This window comes from Thamnophis elegans, chromosome 15 (genome assembly GCF_009769535.1).
Source record: "Thamnophis elegans isolate rThaEle1 chromosome 15, rThaEle1.pri, whole genome shotgun sequence".
NCBI classification, from domain to species: Eukaryota; Metazoa; Chordata; class Lepidosauria; order Squamata; family Colubridae; genus Thamnophis; species Thamnophis elegans.
In genome coordinates, this window is record NC_045555.1 from 10345811 (window position 1) to 10368334 (window position 22524).

Consider the following 22524-nt stretch of genomic DNA (forward strand, 5'->3'; position numbering starts at 1 on the left):
ACTCACAGGAGCTCACTCCGTTATGCGGTGCTAGGGATTCGAACTACCGCTACTGTCTTAGCCCCTGAGCCACCGCGTCCCTCAAATAGGCCATATATGGTAGCGATAAACAACGTTGGGACACTAAAATGTCTGCCTTCTTTTGTGCCTTTTCTATACAAGGAAGTTTTCTCCGGGAGGCCTTTTCTCCCATTTGGGAAAAATGAAACACCGTCGTCCCACAAAGGCCATGGACCTGAAATGGGCGGTGGGGGGAGGAAATGTGAAGAATGCCCAGCCGAGGATGGTTTGTAATCTCCACTTGTTGGTATCAACCCGGACATCCCAGCAACATGAAATCATTGACTTGTGACTTGCATGCCTCTCAAAACAGCCGCTTCCCCCGTGACACCTAATAAAGGGAATCTTCTCTTTTGGGAAAACATGGCATGCCAGCCCCGGCCCTGGAATGCGCTCCAGATAACCCAGGAAAGCAGAGCTGGCTTTCCGAAGGGTATATAAGAACTCGCGGGAGGGAAAAAGGCCAACAGAAGACCAAGGCGCCTTGGAAGAGAGAGAAGGTTAAGAAGCCCACTCTGAAAACAGCCGACTCTCGATCGCCAAGCATGGATGCTAAGGGTTCATTCCTCATCATGGTCACCTTGCTGTTTTTTCTCGGCTTCGAGCGTACGGCGGCTCACCCCATCCATAGCCTCAGCCCGGCCGAGGAGCTAGCTAACATGGAGGTAAGAGAAACACGCTTCTTGGGGTTCCCTGGACTTGGGGAATTATCCAGCAGGCCCTGGAAGTTATTTCGGCAGGAATTTTCTTTTGTCTGATATGGCGTAGGTATCTCCTGCTTGGGCAAGAAGACCTCCAAGGTCCCTACCAACTCTTCCTGTTATTCTGCCTCGCAGTAGCTGCAGGTCTCTTAGGTGAGAATCCTTTGCGGGGCTATGACGCCTAGAGGAATCCAGGTTCAGGAGCAGTTGACCCTAGAGGAGAGCAGTCGATTTAATACCCAGATTGGCCGACTCCATCGGAAGCAGGGAGTTGATGTGGGAAGGAGGTGTTCACCTTTGGCGGAAAAAGCCAGAGATAAAGAGATTGGACAAGCATTTTATCTGAAATGGAATAAGGACTCCTGCTAGAACAAGAGGGGTTGGGCTAGAAGACCTCCAAGGTCCCTTCTGACTCTGTTATTCTAAAGAAAGGACTGGCGTTGCTCTCAAGGACTCCAGGAAGCAGGACTAGCACCAGTGGTGGATTTCAAAAATTTTTGGAACCTCTTCTGTAGGTGTGGCCTGCTTTCCGGGTCCACTGGTGGAACCTCTTCTAACCGGTTCAGTAGATTTGACGAAGCGGTTCTACCGAACTGGTGCAAACTGGTAGGAACCCACCTCTGACTAGCACCAATGTTAAAGGTGTTGTAAAACATGGGGAGAAACTCCTGAAAAACACATGTTCTCTCCTTCCTTCAAATTACTTTAAGGCAGAGTGGGAGCATCGACAGTTAAGGATCCCAAACAGAGGAAAAGAGGGGGGGGGGGGTTTCTTATAAACAGGGGGAACAACGTTGGGGACAGTCAAATATGCCCCAAGAAGTGCCAGCTTCAGTTCTATTTTTCTCTAGTTTGCTTCAAAATGGCAAATTCCTGACTCTGCAGGGCAGTTTTAACTACCAGAATCAGAATAGAAAACTGCTGGAAGGGACCTTGGAGGCCTTCTAGTCCAACCCCCTGCTCAAGCAGGAGATGCTATACCATTTCAGACAAGTGGCTGTCCACTCTCTTCTTAAAAACCTCCAGTGATGGAGAGCCCAAAACTCCTGAAGGCAAGCTGTTCCACTAGTTAATGTCCTCACTGTTAGGAACTTTCTCCTTAATTCTAGGTTGCTTCTCTCCTTGATTAGTTTCCACCCATTGTTTCTTTTCTTGCCTTCTGGTGCTTTGGAAAATTGGTTGACCGCCTTCTCTTTGTGACAGTCCCCCAAATACTGGAATACTGCTATCATGTCCCCCCGCTAGTCCTTCTTTTCTCTAGACTGGCCATACCCAGTTCCTGCAACCGTTCTTGTGTTTTAGTCTCCAGGTCCTTAATCATCTTAGTTGCTCTTCTCTGCACTTTTTTTCCCCAAAGTCTCAACATCTTTTTTGTAATATGGTGACCAAAATTAGACATGGCATTCCAGGTGTGGCCTTACTGAGGCTTTATAAAGCGGCCTGAACGGCCATCTCTTGCTAAACTGAAATCAAATTTAGCAGGATAGAAAAACGTGGATGCTAGTATCCAGTGAGAATTCAATTTAAGGCGCCATTAGTTACCTTATCTAATAACTTATCTAGTCTTATCTACGGGACGTAGTGGCTTAGTGGCTAAGACACGCTGAGCTTGTCGATCAGAAAGGTCAGCAGTTTGGCGGGTCGAATCCCTGGCGCCGCGTAACGGAGTGAGCTCCCGTGACTTGTCCCAGCTTCTGTCAACCTAGCAGTTGGAAAGCACGTAAAAAATGCAAGTAGAAAAATAGGGACCACTAATTTTGGTGGGAAGGGAACAGCGTTCCCTGCGCCTTTGGCGTTGAGTCATGCCGGCCACATGACCACAGAGATGTCTTCGGACAGCGCTGGCTCTTCGGCTTTGGAACAGAGATTAGCACCGCCTCCTAAAGTCGGGAACGACTAGCACATGTGTGCGAGGGGAACCTTTACCTTAATGTTCTACAAAGACAATGGGTTGGTTTTCTTTGCAATAGACATGGCTGCCATATTCTGCAACTGACACAAACCTTCTCGGTTTCCATTCAAGGTTCTCCTGGAGAGGTTGGAGGAGAAAGTGGCCTTGATGGAGGACTTACAGGGCAACCCCGAAGACTCTGACACCCAGGGGGAGCGCCAGGCCGAAGAGGACCTGAACGATCAGCCCTTAGCCGATGATTTCCCCGTCTTCTCCGACCGAACGGCTCTGCTGAAACACATGAGGGGGATTCAGACAGCCAAAAGCATGAGGGAATCGAGCTGCTTCGGACGACGGTTGGACCGGATCGGATCCGTCAGTGGGATGGGATGCAAAGGTGAGTCCGATCCTATTTTCTTGATCCACGATTTAAGCCTATTCAAAGGAATCCCACCCCCTCATTTACGAGAAAAGAAAATACAGTTCCCTTCCCGGATTATAATAAAAAAGCTCACATCCTCCAAAATGAGTCAAGTTAATATTATTTTAAGCTGCCCAGAATTATCATCTGGCAAAGAATGGGCGGCTAATAAATTTTACAAATAAATAAATGTGAGTTTTGACCCATTTTATGATCACATTTGGTCATAAAATTGCCCTATTTTCCACACTTGCCACATTTGTTTAGTGAATCATTGCAGTTGTCAAATTAGTGATGGGGTTATTACTAACAATGGATGGAAACTAACCAAGGAGAGAAGCAACCTGGAATTAAGGAGAAGCTTCCTAACAGTGAGGACAATTAACCAGCGGAACAGCTTGCCACCAGAAGTTGTGTGTGTATGTGTGGGGGGGTGTTCATCACTGGAGATTTTTAAGAAGAGCCTGGATATATCATTTCAGTCACTTGTCTGAAATGATATATCATCTCCTGCTTGAACAGGGGGGCTGGACTAGAAGACCTTCAAGGTCCCTTCTGGCTCTATTCTGAATTTGCTTTAAAAAAATAAAGAATTATCTACAACCGCAGTATTTCAACACCCACGTTGGAGATAAAGTAGAAAAGTGAGCTTCCGTTTTACGTTCAGGATCTCATCACTACTCAGAAGTTGACCCTCACACCCAAATGCAAATATTAACTCTTTAAAGAGAAAGGGACACTCAAAAAACAAACAAACCAGGGTTATTTCAAGGGAATAAGCAGCTACGGAAATAGCTGTCAAAGCCCCAAATTAGCCCTGATCCGATTCAAAAGCTTTGTTTTTCTTTGCAAACTTTCACCTTTTGTCACAAGGACCTCCTGTGTTAAAAGCCACTTTTAAAACGATCCTCTTTCATGCCTCATTATTTTTACAAGGAAGTCTGTCTTTAATTTAGAAATGTAAGGAGGTTTTACACTTAGGCAGGAAAAAACCAAAGGTGCATAGTACAGATTAGGCGAGACCTGGCTCAAAACCGGCAATTGTGAGAGGGACCTTGGAGTCCTAGTGGACGATCCCTTAAACATGAGCCAGACGTGTGTGGCAGCAGCCAAAAAAACTAATGCAATCCTTGCTTGGACCACGTGAAGTATTAGTACCACTTTATAAAGCCTTAGTAAGGCCACATCTGGAATACTGCAACCAGTTTTATTCACCATGTTACAAAAAAGATGTTGAGACTTTGGAAAAAAGTGCAAATGAAGAACAATTAAGACGATTAAAGGCCTGGAGACTAAAACATATGAAGAACGCTTGCAGGAATTGGATATGGCAACTCTAGAGAAAAGAAGGACTAGGGGGGACATGATAGCAGTGTTCCAGTATTTGGGGGACTGCCACAAAGAGGAGGTGGTCAACTCATTTTCCAAGCACATGAGGCCAGGACAGGAAACGATGGGTGGAAACTAACCAAGGAGAGAAGCAATCTGGAATTAAGGAGAAACTTCCTAACAGTGAGGACAATTAACCAGTGGGACAGAAGTTGCCACCAGACGTTGTGGGTGCTCCATCGCTGGAGGTTTTTAAGAAGGGATGGACAGTCATTTGTCTGAAATGGTATAGGGTCTCCTGCTTGAGCAGGGGGTTGGACTAGAAGACCTCCAGGGTCCCTTTCGGCTCTATTCTGATTATGTCCCAGAGGTGCTTTTTCAAAAGAAAACGGCACTCTTTTCTTTTTTTTCCTTGAAAACATTTCACTTCTTACCCAAAAAGCTTCTTGTGATGTGATCCCCTGTTGCCACCATCTGACAAGCAAAGTCAATGGGCAAGTCTGATTCACTTAGCAACCGGGTTACTAATTCAACTACTGAGGATTCCCTTAACAATTGTGGCAAGAAAGATCGTAAAATGGGGCAAGGTTTCACTTAGCGTCAGAATAGAATAGAATAACAAGAGTTGGAAGGGACCTTGGAAATCTTCTAGTCCAACCCCCCGGCTCAAGCAGGAGACCTTATATCATTTCAGGCAGGTAGCTGGCTAGTCTTTTCTTGAAAACCTCTAGTGATGGAGCACCCATGATTTCTGGTGGCAGGCTGTTCCACTGGTGAATTGTCCTCACTGTTAGGAAGTTTCTCCTTAATTCCAGGTTGATTCTCTCTTTGATTATTTTCCATCCATTGTTTCTTGTCCTGCCCTCTGGTGCTTTGGAAAAGAGGTTGACCCCCTCTTCTTTGGGGCAGCCCCTCAAACACAGGAATACTGCTATCATGTCCCCACTAGTCCTTCTTTTCTCTAGACTAGCCAAACCCAAATCCTGCAGCCGCTCTTCGTATGTTTTAGTCTCCAGGCCTTTGGTCCTCTTAGTTGCTCTTCTCTGCCCTTTTCCCCAAAGTCTCAATATCTTTTTTGTAATGTGGTGCCATTAGCCTAACCTTAAACACTCAAAGAGCCACAAAGGTCCTCACCAGAATCCCGCCCCCATTCAATTCTGGAGCCAACCGGAAGTCCAGTTCCCCCACCATAGAGTCTCTCCTAGTGCGGCATCCTTTTTCTTCTGCTGACTGGAACTCCAGTTCCCCCACCATAGAGTCTCCTCCTAGCACAGCATCTTTTTTCTTCTGCCGACTGGAACTCCAGTCCCCCCCACCATAGAGTTTCCTCCTAGCGTGGCATCCTTTTTCCTTTATCTGTCCTAACCCAAAGCCCTATCAAACGTGGAGCCAACCAGCAACAGGGAGCCACAGCAGAGGGATGAAAGAGCCACATGTGGCTCCATAGCCATGGTTTGCTGACCCCTGTCCTATCCCTAGCCTAAAGCAAACGCTCCCTCTTCCTGGGACCACAAATACCCTCTTGACATGGTGTCATTCCCAAGAGTGGCTTTTTCCTCTCTTAACCAACTTTGTTTTTTGTTTGCTTTCAGGATCCAGAAGACACTAAAAGCCGCTCCTTCACGTGGGGTGTGAATTTCCAAAGATTTTTTCCAGCCTGTGGGCGCTAGGAGAGAGAGACAGAGAGAGAGCGAGAGAGCGCTCCCCCTATTTATTTATTTATTAACTTATTTATTACCTGCCTTTGTTTGCTTCCCCCCCTTTTCCCTTTTCAAAAAAAAAGAACAAAATTGTTTTCTTATTTTCAGCACAGAGAAACTTAGCCTGAAACGATCATTAAAACTACGATTATTTTACTCTGTTTTGTGGTGTGGGATTGCCTTGCACGCTTTCGACTCTCCTGCTCGCTTTGCATTTTAAAGACGTTTGTCTTATCTCTTTTCAAAACAAGACATTTGCACAGTCCAACTGCCTCAATCCACCTTCCCGAGGTCTCTATGGGTAGTCCTTGACTTACAACCAATTCTTCGGACGTCAGGGACGACTAAATTGATAATTTTAAATCCCGCGGACCACTAATATGATCTGCCTAATGACCGGCTGGGTGGGTGTGACTAAGTGTTCATGTGACTGGGGGCGTGGCCAATTTGGTGTCACTCACATTGAGGGGCGCCTCGCCGGTCTCTACTCGCCCCTCCTCGCCTTCCCGCCTGGGCTCCTTAGGGCCCCAATAGGAAGCAGTTGCTGGAGCTAAGCAGCCACCAGCAGAAAGAGTTGGCAAAACAGCTCAGTTCAAATTGGATCTGGTCGAGAAGAAGGCTCAGCAGAAGCATCTCACTGAGGATTAGGAGGATAGGCTTTCTAAGCAGAGGGAAGACCTGCGGGAGGGCAAGGCCAGGGATTGGCGCCTGGAGGCTCAGTGGGTTGAGATGGTCAACCAGTTCCAGGCCATGATGCAGTCCCACTGGAACGAGGCCCTCCGGCTCTTCGCCACCAGCGGCTCTTCCCTCCAGCCTTTGCCCAAAGCCCCCCACCAGGAGGCTGAAGCAGACCCCAAGTCGGAATTTCTGCCCACTCTGACCCCCACAAAAAGACCCCGAAGGGGGAGACTCTCTGCAGCAACACAAGCATTCATTGCACGTATCCGTCCCAGGGGCCGTAATTTGAGGACTCCTGTTTTAGTGCAATATAAAAATGCAAATAATGGTTCTGCGGACCACCAAAATATTCTCGCGGACCACCAGTTGGTGACCGATGATTTATTGACCGTTCAAAGTTACAACGGCCATGAAGAAAAGGGACTTAGGGCCAGTTTCACATAAGCTTTGTATCAGCCCCATGGCCACGTGATCAAAATTCAGACACTTGGCGCCAAATGTTGGCAATGTAATCAAATACCGGGCACATATTATCACATGTGGTGGACGTGTCGAAAAGCAAAAAGAATTATGGACAAAAGTGCATTTGAGGTTAGAAAAAAAGGTTAAGGCAGCATATAGATTACTGTATAAGCCAGAACTATTTTTATTAGGCATAGTACCAGAAAAATATGATAAATGGAATGTACCGTATTTTTCGGAGTATAAGACAGACGTTTTTCCCTCAAAAAAGAGGGTGAAAATCTGGGTGCGTCTTATACACTAAATACAACATTTTTGGCCTCCCGAAACCCCGCCCCCCTTTGCAAAAATGGCCGTGCATAGCCTTTAGGAGGCTTCCAGAGTGCTCCTAGGGGCTGGGGAGGGCAAAAATGAGCGGAAAATGGGCACATTTTTGCTCGTTTCTGCCCCTTCAGTCCCCCAGGAGCACTCTACAAACCTCCTAAAGGCAATGCATGCCCTTTCTTTGACAAAAAACAGTCCCGTTTTCCCAAAAAAACGGGTCATTTTTGGGAGGTCTGCAGAGTGCAAAACCTTTTTTTTTTAAATTTGCCTCTTCCAAATCTTGGTGCGTCTTATACTCCAAAAAATAGAGTATATTTAATATTACATGTTTTTGACAGCTGCAAGATATTGTATTTTCACAATACCTGAAAAAATGAGGAAACACCTATCAAAGAAGATATAATAAAAAAAAACCAATATTAAGACTGTGCAGAAATGGATAGACTAACACTGAGGATAAAAGGAAAAGAAGACACGGAATATTTTCGAATTTGGGACTTGTTCTTTCAATGGTTGGATAATAGAGGTAAAAACTAGGAACTGAAAAAGCAATATTACCTATGTAAACAAATTGTCCCAGACAATACGTTGTTAATCAAGCACTTATTGGGGCTGCCCCTGAAAAGTGTTCGGAGACTGCAACTAGTCCAGAATGCAGCCGCGCGAGCGATACTGGGTGTGCCAAGGTACACCCACATCACACCTATCCTCCGCGAGCTGCACTGGCTGCCCATTGGTCTCCGAACATGATTCAAGGTGCTGGTTATTACCTTTAAAGCCCTACATGGCCTAGGACCTGGGTACCTACGAGACCGTCTCCTGCCACATACCTCCCTTAGGCCAATAAGATCGCACAGGATGGGCCTTCTCCGGGTGCCTTCAGCAGGACAATGCCGGCTGGCGGCGCCTAGAAGTAGGGCCTTCTCTGTTGCCGCTCCGGCCATATGGAATGAGCTGCCCCCAGAGATCCGGGCCCTCCCCACTCTCATGGTCTTTCGCAAAGCCATTAAAACCTGGCTTTTCCAGCAGGCCTTCTGATTGGGTGTTGTTGCGTTCCTTTTTTAACTTCGTGTGTCCTATTGTTTTTGAGTTCCTTTAATTTCTTTTTATTCTGTAAGCCGCCCGGAGTCCTTCGGGATTGGGGGGCATAGAAATCTAATAAATTCAATTCAATTCAATTCAATTCAATTCAAAGAGAAAATATATAAAATATATAAGAAATTGGGGGGGGGATTCGGACCCTTGGCAATACTTATGACCGTTCCTGTGTCCTGGGGTCATGTGATCCTCTTTTGCAACCTATTGCCAAGGAAACTCAAGGGGGATGCCAGATTCATTTAACAATCAGGTTACCCACTTATCAACCGCAGGGATTCACTTAACAACTCTGGCAAGGAAGGTTGTAAGCAGGGGTGGGTTGCTGCCGGCATTGTTGCCGGTTCGCTGCGCGTGTGCTTTGCTGCTGATCCGCTGCGCGCACATGCACAGTTAACTGTAAATTGTTTTGCGCAAAATTACTAAAAAACATGCCAGCAATGGTAACGGCAACCGGGGAACGGGTTGGGGGGGGGGCGGGGGAAGGGGCGCGGCCAGACCAATGGTTATCCAACATCTTCTTAAAAACTTCCAGTGTTGGAACATTCATAACTTTAATCGATTGCTTTGTTTAAAGACAAAAACACAACTACTTTTGTTTCTACTTGGGAAACCACTTCTGGACTTTGTGCTCGAGGTGGGGGGAAAAATGAAACTTTGATTTTGGGTTTTAGGCAGTTGAGTTGCTAATTTGTTCCTCTTAACCCCCCCCCCCCAATCAAGGATTTAAGGCATCTAATTCCCCACCATCTCTCTATTCATTTTCCTCTGCTTCCGAAGTCTAAAATACAGGTAGTCCTCGATTTATGGCCACAACTGAGCCCAAGGTTAGTAACCGAGATATTTTTAAAAGTAAGTCTGGTCTCATTTTACAGCCTTTCTTGCCACAGTTGCAGGAATCGCCGCAGTGGTTCAGTCAGTCATACAGTTGTTAAGTGAATCGGGCTTTCCCCTTGACTTGGCTAGTCAGAAGGCTGCAAAAGGGGGTCACGTGACTCCAGGACACTGCAACCTGTCATAAGTATGAGTCGGTTGCCAAGTGTCCGAATTTTGATCACGTGAATCCCCGCCCCTGGATGCTGCAACGGTCGTAAGTGTGAAAAACGCTCATAAGTCACTTTTTTCAGTGCCTTTCTAAGTGTGAATGGTCATTAAACGAACTGTTGTAAGTCGGGGACTATCTCTCCTTCCTGATCCTTTGGGCCTATCACTGCAAAGGATGGATAAATGGATCCCAAACTACAAGGGGAGAAATCTGGGTGATTGGGGGGGGGGTGTCCTTGCCCCCAGCATCGGAGAGAGTCTGAAGTGATACAAGAATGCCGTGCCTACAACCCAAAATCAAAGATTCATTTTTTCTCCACCTTGAGCACAAAGTCCAGCAGTGGTTTCCCAAATAGAAACAAAAGTAGTTGTGTTTTTGTCTTTAATCAAAGCAATAGATTAAAGTTATGAATGTTCCAACACTGGTAGTTTTTAAGAAGATGTTGGATAACCATTTGTCTGAAGTGGGGGAGGGTTTCCTGCCTAAGCAGGGGGTTGGACTAGAAGACCTCCAAGGTCCCTTCCAACTTTGTTATTCTATTCTATTCTATTCTATTCTATTCTGGGGTGGGTTCCTGCCAGTTCTAACCTCTTCTATAGAAGAGGTTCCACAAATCTACAGTGCCGTTTAGAACCAGTTCCAGCTCCCTCCCCCCGCCCGTCCGCACATCATCAAGATGAAGAGTGAGAGGAGGAATTCTGGGAGTTGAAGTCCACAAATCTTAAAGCTGTCAACTTTGAACACCCCTGGGGGTTATTTTTCCTAAAAAGTTAGGGGTGCAAGGGTCTTGTAACTTGACAGCTTTAAGACTTGCGTGCTTCAAATGCCAGAGTTTCTGAGCCAACATTTTGGTTGCTAAGCAAGAGCGTTGTTAAGTGAGTTTCACCACATTTTACAAGTTGGCCATGCCCACCCAGTCACATGGCTGGAAAGCCACTCCCACAAAGCAGGCCACACCTACAGAAGAGGTTCTAAAAATTTTTTAAACCCACCACTGATTCTATTGTATTCTATTGTATTGTATTCTATTGAATATCAGTTGAATAGAACCATCTCTGCTAACTCCCATCAACTCCTGCAACCATTCGTCCATTGTGGGAATCAAAATGTAGGATGGTTGTTCTAGAAATGGCTAATTGATACTATTACCTAAAAGTAAAAAGTTGAGGTTTAATGTTATTATCATTTATTCTACTGCACCAAAGGGTGTGGGAAGTCAACAGCTTTTCTTTCTTTTTCTCTTTCTTCCTACATTTTTCCCTTCTCCTATCCTTCCGACTGCTTTGTTTGGCATTTTTGTACCTTATATTATTCATAAAATAAAAAAATAATTACACTTAGGCAAGAAAAACCAAAAGTACACATATAAACTGGGTGAAAGCAGCCTTAATAGCACACACTAAAATATGAAACAAATAACATATAAGTCTTCAACACAATATTACTAATACTTCAATTAGTAATGTATGAAGACACCGTTGTCTTCATACATACTAATTATATATTATTATTCTACTCAATATTTATATTTACATATATAACATCACATTCCATGTTCACAAATCCTAGTTATTTCTTCTTCCACATTTCGTTTCCAACCATTGGTAAAACCTATTCCATATATCATATTCTGACTCTCCTTTGTTTTTTAATTCTAGCATCAATTTATCCGTTTTTGGACAAACAAATATTTTTTTTATTATCTCCCTTTCTAAAGGTATATTTTCATTTTTCCACTGTTGAGCGTATACCATTCTTGCTGCCGTTATGATGTGTAATATTAAATATATTGACTCTTTACTACCGTCTTCGGTTACGATTCCTAGTAAAAATAGTTCTGGTTTAAATTCTAACCTTGGTTCCAATCATTGCTTCCAACCACATCCGGATCCCTCGCAAAAAACTCTTTTGCTTTTCTGCACTTCCACCACATGTGATAGTACCGTATTTTCACCCATATAACCCGCCCACGCAAATAACCCGCCCACGCATATAACCCGCGGGTTTTCCGGATCGTGTAAATATCTTCCGTATACCCCGCCCACGCATATAACCCGCCCACGCATATAACCCGCGACGAGTAAGAGAGAAGGGAAACAGCTGAGATGGGGGTGGAAGAAACGGAGAAACAAGCCTGCGCAAGCTGGGGAAGAGGAAAGGAACGGAGGAGAAGGAAACAGCTGAGATCGGGGTGGGGGAAGAAACGGAGAAACAAGCCTGCGCAAGCTGGGGAAGAGGAAAGGAACGGAGGAGAAGGAAACAGCTGAGATCGGGGTGGGGGAAGAAACGGAGAAACAAGCCTGCGCAAGCTGGGGAAGAGGAAAGGAACGGAGGAGAAGGAAACAGCTGAGATCGGGGTGGGGGAAGAAACGGAGAAACAAGCCTGTGCAAGCCTCCGATCGTGTAAAATATCTTCCGTATACCCCGCCCACGCATATAACCCGCAGGGGGGCGCTGTGCATGTAAAAACCGCATATAACCCGCGGGTTATATGGGTGAAAATACGGTATGTGCCTGGCATTTGGTTCCATTTGCTGTGAGACCTGAAAGCCATCTTTTCTTTTTGGACTTCAGCTCTGCCACACTTTCTACTGTGGGAAAAGAATTATGCAGAATTGGGTGAAGTGCAGCCATAACAACATTCTTTCTTAGAAAATCAAGGTCACTTTTGTTTCTGCACTTGGCCGGAGGTGGATGGGAGGACTCTGTCTTCATGGCAGTGGAAGATTGGGCTATGTGAGGGGACTTGTGGGTGTGGGGTCTTGAACTTTCAACTGGGTGGGAAAACCTGGAAGCTTCCAGATGTGGGTTTTCCCAGGTGTGCCAACATGACATCTCTAACATAGTGGAACTTTGAGGAAAGTCAAGCCTTGGAGTTTTATTTCATTGGGAGTGGGGGTTTTTTGGAACCCTGACATTTACAGCATTTCGGGGATACATTATTGAACATTTTGGCTTGTCGTGCTGGGGGAAGGTGCCACCATCTGCCATGGCTTGTGGCTGGGGTATCTAGGCAGGCCCATGTCCCCCAGCCAATTGGATTTTCCACTCCTAAAACCACCCCTCTCTCTGCCACAAGACTGTCTCCTAAAGCAGATACAAGAGGGATTTTTTAGAGCTTCTTTCACACCTAGGAAGTGTGAAAGCTCTCCAGACAAGGACCAAGGAATGTGTCTGTCACGGGTCCTCCGCTGGTGCTTTTACGGTCTCCCCGTTGGTCGGAAACCGCAGAAGAGTGCTTTCCGCCCCACGAAGATCACTTTAAAAGGGAATCTTCTCCTGGCTCCGGTGTCCGAGATCCTTTATCGAGTCAGGGCGATGGAATGTGGGGTTCATTCTTCAGGCATGAGCTTTGCCGCCCAAAAGATATAAAGATAGAGGGCGCGGAGTCGACACCACTGCAGGCAGAGGAAGGAGGAAGGCTAGGGTCCTGGAGAAGATGATGGATTCAAGGATTCCTTTCCTGCTCTCCCTGTTCCTTACGGCTCAGCTCCAAGGTCCATCTGGGGCCCAGCCCATCTCTTGGTCAGAACTAGCAGATTTCAAGGTAAGGACCATCTGGGGTTGGGTCAAACCTGGGAGAAGCCTTGGAGAACTTGGGGAGAACCTCAATGTTGGTGAACACTTGCTTGGCATACATCGTCAGTCTATAGACTGGTTCGGAGAACAGGTGATGGGAAGAGACATCTCTTGAAACGATACTCTAATTGGCTGTCACCTTCTAAATTCAATCAGAATAGAGCTGGAAGGGACCTTGGAGGTCTTCTAGTCCAACTCCCTGATCAAGCAGGAGACACTGTACCATTACAGTCAGGCGGTTGTCCAGTCTTTTCTTAAGAGCCTCCAATGATGAAGCACCTACAACTTCTGTTCCACTGGTTAATTGTCCTCACTATTAGGAAGTTTCTCCTTAATTCCAGGTTGATTCTCTCTTTGGGTAATTTCCATCCATTGCTTCTTGTCCTGCCCTCTGGTGCTTTGGAAAATAAATTATGGTGGCCCTTCAAATACTGGAATATCGCTATCACATCACCCCTGGTCCTTCTTTTCTCCAGTCTGGTCATACCAGTCTAGAAAAAAAGGTAATATTGATGAATAGGAGTCAATGCCCAATGCTACGATTTCTGTCTGGCCTTGAAAACCATGGACATACTTATTGGAACCCAGAAAGGATCTACTCCATGGGTTAGTCTCTAACAGGCCACAGAACTGTCTGTGATGCATGTGTGAATTGGCCCAAGATAAGGCATTCTAGCGCAGTTGAGAAAAAGACCATTCAGTTTGATCTCGCCTTGCTTTGAAGTCATCTTCTCAAGTCTCCAAATCTACTACTCAAAGGCAGTTGTAAATATATTTATTAGATCAATACAGACAGAGTTATGGGTTCATCAGACATACTCCTGTTCAGCAGCACTGAAAATCTGGCTACGACACCTTGGTAGGAGCCATCAAGAATCTCCTCTTTCCCGGGAGCATGTCAAAGAAATGATGGTTGCCTGGGCAAAAAATTTCGGTTACAATGTGGAAATTGGCTAAGTGGGAAAAACTTTGGATACTTAATCAGAAACTAACAATGGCTACAGCGTATAAAGAAAACCTTTATAAGATGTTCTATAGATGGCATCTCCCTCCAGCATGGCTCTCCAAAATGTTTAAAAATCTGGATCCAAATTGTTGGAAGTGTAAAAAAACACCAGGCACTTTTTATCATATGTGGTGGACGTGCAATGAGGCAAAAAATTATTGGAAAATGATTCAATCATGGTTAGAACAAATGGTGGGAGACCAAATCTTGTTTAAACCGGAAATTTTTCTCCTAGGTATAATACCAGAGGGGTATATGAAAGATAAACTTTATCTAATTATACATGTACTAACTGCGGCTCGCATAACATGCACAATATTGGAAAAAAGAAAATACACCATCAGAGCTAGATATCATCAGAAAAGTGTTGGCCTGTGCCAACACTAGGCTCACTCTTGAACTTAAAAATAAAGGGGAATCAGAATATTTTGAAGTCTGGAATAGATTTTATGACTGGTATAAGTCAACGTGACAAGACTGGAACAAACTGTATATACTGTGATTGGACAGAAGGAATGATAATGTAATTAGTAGGCTAATTGTTAATAGTTGTGACTAGCTGCATATACTGTGAATGTATAGTCACTCCGATTTCGCGGTACTGCATTGTTTTAAATGTAAAAATAATAAAAATATATTGAAAAAAAAAGAATCTCCTCTTTCCCAAACTATTGTATGAAACTGGAGGCTAAAACGTACAAAGGACAATTGCAGGAATTGGGTATGTCCAGGGCTCTGGAGCCGCATGTGGATCTTTCATCCCTCTGCTGCGGCTCCCTGTCGCTCAAAATATGTGATCCCCAACCGCCAATGTGCGGCACCCGCTGGCATGCGATTTATTGAACTTTTTGACCCTGGGTAGGCTAATCGTGGATAAATCCAAGAAAAGAAGAGTTCCAAAAGAAAACAAAATGTTCAATTCAACTACTAGTTGAACTAGTTCAACTACTAATTGTTCAACTACTAATTCAATGGCTAGTTTTGTGGCCACTCGGGAAATAGTCACGTTTTTGTGGCTCCCGGTATTTTCTTTTCTGTGGGAAACAGGTCTAAATGGCTCTTTGAGTGTTTAAGATTGCAGACCCCAAGTCTAATGTAAAGGGCTAGGCATGACTTGATAGCATCCTCCAATATTTGAGTGACTGCCCCAAAGGAGAGGAAGGGGGGGGGGGTCAACCTTTTCTCCAAAGCACCTAAAGGCAGGACGGGAAGCAATGGATGGAAACTCATCAAGAAGAGAAGCAACTTGGAATTAAGGTGAAACTTCTTGACAGTTGAGGGCAATCAATCAGTGGAATGGCTTAACTCCAGAATTTGTGTATGCTCCATCCTGGAGGCTTTTAAGAAGAGATTGGGCAACTATCTATCTGAAATAGTATATGGTTTCCTGCATGACCAGGGGTTCGACTAGAAGACCTCAGATTCTGTTATTCTGTTAAAACTAAGGAAATGAGCACAGCCAAACGCTGAAAACAAATGTTGACTTTTCACCGCAACTAGTAAATGGTCGAAATCATACCTGGACAGCTTTGTTTTTTTTCCCCCCTTGACATGCCTGTTCATACTCTAGAGTAGTGACTCCTAATCCTTTGGGCACCAGGGACCAATTCTGTGGAGAGAGATTTTTCTGTAGACCAGAGGGTAGTGGTGGTGTGGTTTCACATGCTCCCTTCATCCCACGGATGGGGCTTTGTGTCAGGCCTGCCGACATATTCCTTTTAGGATCTTTAGCCTGCCACACTCTCTATTATTTTACTATGCTGTTTCATTAGTGGGGTAATTGGGAGGAGGAAGAGTAAGGAGTAGAATGTGTTGTTGTCCTGGCCCCAAATTGCTGGAAGTGTAAAAAACACCCGGCACTTTTTATCATATGTGGTGGACGTGCAATGAGGCCAAAAGTTATTGGAAAACGATTCAATCATGGTTGGAACAAATGGTGGGAGACCAAATCTTGTTTAAACCAGAATTTTTTCTCCTAGGTATAATATCGGAGGGGTTTAAGAAAGATACACTTTATCTAATTATACATATACTTACTGCAGCGCGCATAACTTATGCACAATATTGGAAAAAAGAAAATACACCATCAGAGCTAGATATCATCAGAAAAGTGTTGGCCTGTGCGGAAGCCAGATAGGCTCACTCTTGAACTTAAAAATAAAGGGGAATCAGAATATTTTGAAGTCTGGAACAGATTTTATGATTGGTATAAGACAAGGTGACAAGACTGTATATATTGTGATTGGACAGTAGGATAGACAATGTATTAAGTAGGCTAATAGTTAATGGTTGAGACTAGCTGTATATAATGTGAATGTATGGTCACTTCGACTTTGTGGTACCGCATTGTTTTAAAGGTAAAAATAATAAAAATATATTCCCCCCACAAAAAAGAATGTGTTGTTGTCAAAATAAAACATTCCTTTCTAGAAGCCCAAGGTCATTCTTTGTCTCTGCACCTCTGCACCTGACCGGAACTAGATGGGTGGAAATGCCAGCGTGGCAGTGGGAGATTGGAACACTGACATTAACCCGAATCTGAAAACTTCCTGGGGTTCCCACCCAGTTGAAAGTTCATGATCAAGTCCATCACATGGTCCACAGCCACAAAAGTTACCAAGTTGGTAACGTTGTTGATAGGCCGCCACTATGAATTCCTCAGATTCATCATAGCTCCAAGAATGCAGGAATCAATTATCTTGGGGCTTGCATGGCTGGACAAGTGGGCACCTACAATAAAGTGGGAGGATGGCAGGGGTGGGTTCCTGCCAGTTCTAACCTCTTTTGTAGAAGAGGTTCCACAAATCTACAGTGCCGTTTAGAACCAGTTCCAGCTTCCTCCCCCCGCCCGTCCACACATCATCAAGATGAAGAGCGAGAGGAGGAATTCTGGGATTTGAAGTCCACAAATCTTAAAGCTGTCAAGTTTGAACACCCCTGGGGGTTTTTTTCCTAAAGGATTAGGAGTGCAAGGGTCATGTAACTTGACAACTTTAAGACTTGCACACTTCAATGCCAGAGTTCCTGAGCCAATGTGACTGGAGGAGGAATTCTGGGAGCTGAAGTCCCCAAGTCTTAAAGCTGTCAAGTTTGAACACCCCTGGGTTTTTTTTTCCTAAAGGGATGCAAGGGTCTTTTAACTTGACAGCTTTAAAACTTGCGTGCTTCAAAAGCCAGAGTTTCTGAGCCAACATTTTGGTTGCTAAGCAAGAGCGTTGTTAAATGAGTTTCACCATATTTTACAAGTTGGCCACGCCAACCCAGTCACATGGCTGGCAAGCCATTCCCACCCGGTCACATGGCCGGCAAGCCACTCCCACAAAGCAGGCCACACCTACAGAAGAGGTTCTAAAAAATTTTGAAACCTACCACTGGAGGATGGTGTTAGAAAATTGACTAGTGGCTTTCGGCCATTACCACCAGTGGAGCCAAAAGGCCACCCAAGAACATTGAACCCAACAGCCCAGACCGTCCGGAACCTGCAGTACCTGCAGCAGACACCAAACTCCCAGGGATCCAACAAGTACCAAAAGACTTGGCGGAGATGTTCAGTGAGGAAGATGGCAACTATCTTCCCCCTCACTGGTCTACAGATGTGCCAACATGTCTCTCTTAATAAATTAGAAGTTTGAGGAAAGTTCTGCCTTGGATTCTTGATTTAATTTTGGATGATATTTGGAACGCTGATACTTTGCTTGTTTGCGCGGCCCAGTTTCTGGCATGCTGCAGACCGCTGCCGGCCCACAGACTGGGGATTGGGGATCCCTGCCCTAATGGGAATACAGACAACCACTTCGGTAGAGACCGACTTTAATGGAAGAGTTTGCAAAATGTGTTATTTTTTGTTTCCCCCTTTTTTTGCTCTTAGGATCTTCTGCAACGGATTGAAAGTAAAGTGGCGTTGGCAGAAAAGGAAGAAACTGAACGAGATCCGGGTGACGCCAACGAGGAACCGGTGGGTGATGCCACCCAGCTCCTCTCGTCCTGGGAAGGCGAATACTCAAGACCCCCAAGCGACGGCACCAACTGGCAACCTCCCGAAAGAGCCCCAGCAGCAGCCGTGCGGAACAAACTGAGGGGCTTCTTCAACGCCCCCCGCAGGGTATCCAACTGCTTTGGACAACGGCTGGACAGAATAGGGTCAGTGAGCGGACTCGGCTGCAACAGAAGACACGTAAGTTGCAACGCGGGGAAGTCTGCGATGTTAGCTCCATTGCTGGGGGAAGAATCAGTTCAGCATTTGAAGCTCTGTGGGCTGGCAAAGCATCCAAATCATGGTCAAATGCCAACTCCCAAGAGGGCTTATCCCAAGAGAAGATAAATGGGAGTTAAGAAGCGGTCAAGAATGATGGACGGGGTCAAGTAATCTTCGGTAGTCCCTGGTTGTGAAGATGAGGTGGCTACTGGCGAGACTTGGGTGACTAGATTTGGATGGTCAGCCGCCAGCAAGAGCGGCCTTGTCTGTATTTCTGCCATCTGTTAGAAATGGTGTAGGGTCTCCTGCTTGGTCCTGGGGGTTGGACTAGATGACCTACAAGGTCCCTTCCAACTCTGTTAATCTGTTAAATCTGGGCTAAAGCTTTCAAGAAGAGACTAGACTGCCATCTGTCAGAAATGGTGTAGGGTCTCCTGCTTGTGGGGGGAGGATTGGACTAGATGACTTACAAGCTCCCTTCCAACTCTGTTAAATCTTATTATTCGTAGCACTGCTAAAGTAGTACTTATTATATTATTTTCATACAATAATTGTTTGGGGGTGGTGGTTGAACAATCTGAAACTCTTCAAAGGGGTCAAATGGGCAGAATTTGGTGGGGGGAGCGAGTCTAAATAAACAGAAATGAGTTATCTTAAAGGCGTTTGCATTTATAAATGTATTTCTAAGGGTCAGCTTTTTATGGGCATCTCTTCTTTCCAGATAAATGGAGAATTATCATAAGGAGGGAGAGAGACCTTGAAAAAGAGCTTCAAGAAAGGCAGGGTGGGGGGGAAATAGCCAGTTTTCTGCTTCATGTTTGATGCGACTATTCATGTGTTTTGATTTCTAAACTGCCGTACTCCTTACTGTAAACTAAACTAAACTCAAAATCTAACTTCAACACAGGAATGCAATTTCCAAACATTGGCTGGTAATCAAGGCAAATCATATTTGTTTTCCTTTATTTTTTTTTAACAGAAGTGAAACTTTGGAAGACATCACCTTGTAAGTCATCAAAGGTGTTTTTGTTTCATTATGACTTCAAGATTCTGCCTGCCAAGCGTGTGTCACACCGGAAAAATTTAATACACCGATCCTAGATTATCAGGATTTTTGCTCCAGCTGAAATATACCCCCACGGGGCAATTTTGAGCTCCAAGCAAGTCAAACACAGCATCTGTAAGCCAACCATTCAAGAATAGGAAACAAATCTAACATTTCCCCTTAATCATGTGAATGTAAATATGTACGTGCTTTTCTCTCTATGAATTTAATGTCCTGGATAGTTTGAAATCAGGAATTCTTAAATTCAGCACCAAGGACAGAGACGGGTGTGAATTCTTTCCACCCTGCCCAGTTTTTATCCATAAACAAGCTGGATACCCGTGCTTCGCTAAGAAACGATGTGATCAGGCCTGATAATTAATAGCAATAGCAATAGCAGTTAGACTTATATACCGCTTCATAGGGCTTTCAGCCCTCTCTAAGCAGTTTACAGAGTCAGCATATCGCCCCCACAGTCTGGGTCCTCATTTTACCCACCTCGGAAGGATGGAAGGCTGAGTCAACCCTGAGCCGGTGAGATTTGAACAGCCGAACTGCAGAACTGCAGTCAGCTGAAGTAGCCTGCAGTGCTGCATTTAACCACTGGGCCACCTCGGCTACTCAATTAATGAGTAGTTACGATCGGGGTTGATACATTTGACGCTTAAAGCTTGAAAATTAATGTAGAATGGGTAATTCCCTAGCATCAGAGCGTGTTAAAAGGCAACTGGCAGTTGGAACAGAATTCCTTTCAAGTGGGAAGGGTGGGGGGGTAGAATGTCTAACTCCTTAGCATCGACACATGTTAATATAATACAGTATAAAAAATACTTATGATCCAATGGTCTTTTCGAAAAATCCTTTCTTAGCGAGCACCTAGAAGCCAAGAGAAACATACATGCCAAATTTCAAGTTTGTAGGCTTTACATTTCTGGAGATTTTGTGATGAGTGAGTGGTATTTGAATTTTTTATACCGTATATAGATTAAGAGAGTGCAGCAATATCTTACTTTCTTCCCCATAAATAAAACCCACTGAAGTACAAAGATAGAGAGACTGCAAAGGGGAATAATATTGTTTCCCAAAATTACCCAGACCAAGAAAATCCCCCTAAAATGACTTGTTGCCAAAAAAAACTCTACTCAGATTTTGGGTTTGTGGGAAAATTTGAAAAAAACATTGTGCCTCCTCATTCTTTGAATTTTTAAAGGAATCGGTTTTGAGATAATTTTTTTCAACCCTTCAAGTTTGAACGGACGCATCAACAAGCATCGTGGAATTGTTAGGATACAGGGAGATATTTAATTATGGGTTCTATTTTATCTGCACGCAACAAAGGCTTTGTGGAACACCAGTATGATTAAACAAATAAGATTTTAATGACCCGTGTGTCTAGCTACCTTTCTTGGGTTTGTGTGTGTGTGTGTGTGTGTAAATTATTTATGTAACTCCACATTTCAACTGACTGTGGGGATTGCACAAAAAAAGTCATTCTAGTTTAAAGTTGTTTGCTGCTTCAGAGATATCACTAGGATTTTTTTTTTCCCAAGAAGGGAAAATTCCAGTTGGCCAAAATTGGCCAGAACTCCGGAACACCTGGGCTGCTGAGCAATTTCAACCAAACTTGGTACACTGATAATTTACTGTCTGGAAACAAATACTGTGGGGGTAAGACATCCCTAACACCCCTTGGTGTGTGTGCGTTGCAGCATAACTCTGGAACGCCTGGCCCGCTACAATGAAAAGGAATGAACTATATCTATAGTGTCAAATCACAGTATTTTTGACAGTGATAGGGTGCATTTTGAATTCAAGGCGTGTGTGTCTGTGTGTGTTCGTTCCAGCATTACTTTGACTTGACACTATAGATATAATTCATTCCTGTCTAATACAGGATTAGCATAAATAAATACCCTTACAACACAGGGTTATCAGCTGCTAAGAGGATAAAAACAGGAAAATTATAAAGGCAGGTGGGCATCTTTCCTGAAAAAAACCAACAAACCTCAAACCAACTATCTTTCTATTAAAAGTGCTTATTCAGGATGACAAATGACCCAGTGATTGTGCACATATAATACAGGAAACTCGACTACGGTAGTTTTAAGCCTGGTTATATTTTTTGTTTTTCCTGCATGGGAATTTAAGGCCTTGTGCAAACTTGGGTACGGATTGGTTTGTGATTTAAACACAAAGTGGGCGAGTTACGAATATCTTATGGACGTAACGTTCTCAAGAAGCGATGGGAGAGAAAGTTATTCACTGATGGAAAAACGACTGTTGTTGTTGTCTCTGGCTAATAGGTACATGGGAACTGAAGGCCAATGCAAAGCAGGCGGGGAGAAAAGTAAAGCAAGCCTGCATGTTCAAAAGCACTCTATCTTAGAATAGCATATCGTGGAAACTAAGAGAGAATGGTTACAACTCAATTTTTTTAAAGCATTCCAAGAAGCCTTTAAAGCAGGGGTTACAAACTCAAGGCCTGTGGGCCAGATGCGGCCCGCAGGGTGCTTAAATCCGGCCTGCAAGGCCAGCAGTGAAATATCAAAGGACCAGCCTGCTGTACCTCTGGTGCTAAAACGGGCTGCGTTTTACCCCTCCATGGCCTCCTGTAGCACTCTGCCGGGCGAAAAAGGGCCCAGAAACAGGTTGAAAATGGCTGGCAGAGTTCTGCAGGCGGCCATGGCAATGTTTCCTCTAAGCTGCGCACCTGCGCGGCTGCGCAGGTAACAAGAAAAGACCGTGCAGAAGTTTCAAACTGCAGCACAGTGTTTTTTTAATGTCTTTAAATGTGACTGAAAATATCCCCCCTCCCTCTCTTTTCTCTCTGCACCAAACTCTCTCCTCCATCTGGTGATTGGTGAAATCAAGGAAGAGTCTGTCCGGAGACCGATGCTGCTGCAGAAGAGAGAATTCCCATTGGTCCTCTGGGGCTTTGTCACTTCCTGGGAAAACTGGATTCGCTGATTGTAGCCTGCGTTTCTCTGCACATC

The 22524-nt window shown here is 44.6% G+C and overlaps 2 protein-coding genes across 2 annotated transcripts; both read left to right on the forward strand.

Moving 5' to 3' along the window:
- The first annotated feature begins 520 nt into the window (after window positions 1–520).
- Window positions 521–6011, forward strand: LOC116518701 (natriuretic peptides A-like). The gene is made up of 3 exons (XM_032232216.1): window positions 521–725; window positions 2785–3049; window positions 5995–6011. The coding sequence occupies exons 1-3, from the start codon at window positions 606–608 to the stop codon at window positions 6009–6011; spliced, it is 402 nt and encodes a 133-aa protein (XP_032088107.1). The 5' UTR covers window positions 521–605.
- Window positions 6012–12964: 6953 nt separating this feature from the next.
- On the forward strand, window positions 12965–19228 carry LOC116518702 (natriuretic peptides A-like). The gene is made up of 3 exons (XM_032232217.1): window positions 12965–13253; window positions 18160–18393; window positions 19208–19228. Exons 1-3 carry the CDS (start codon window positions 13146–13148, stop codon window positions 19226–19228), a joined length of 363 nt encoding a protein of 120 aa, XP_032088108.1. The 5' UTR covers window positions 12965–13145.
- Window positions 19229–22524: the final 3296 nt, after the last annotated feature.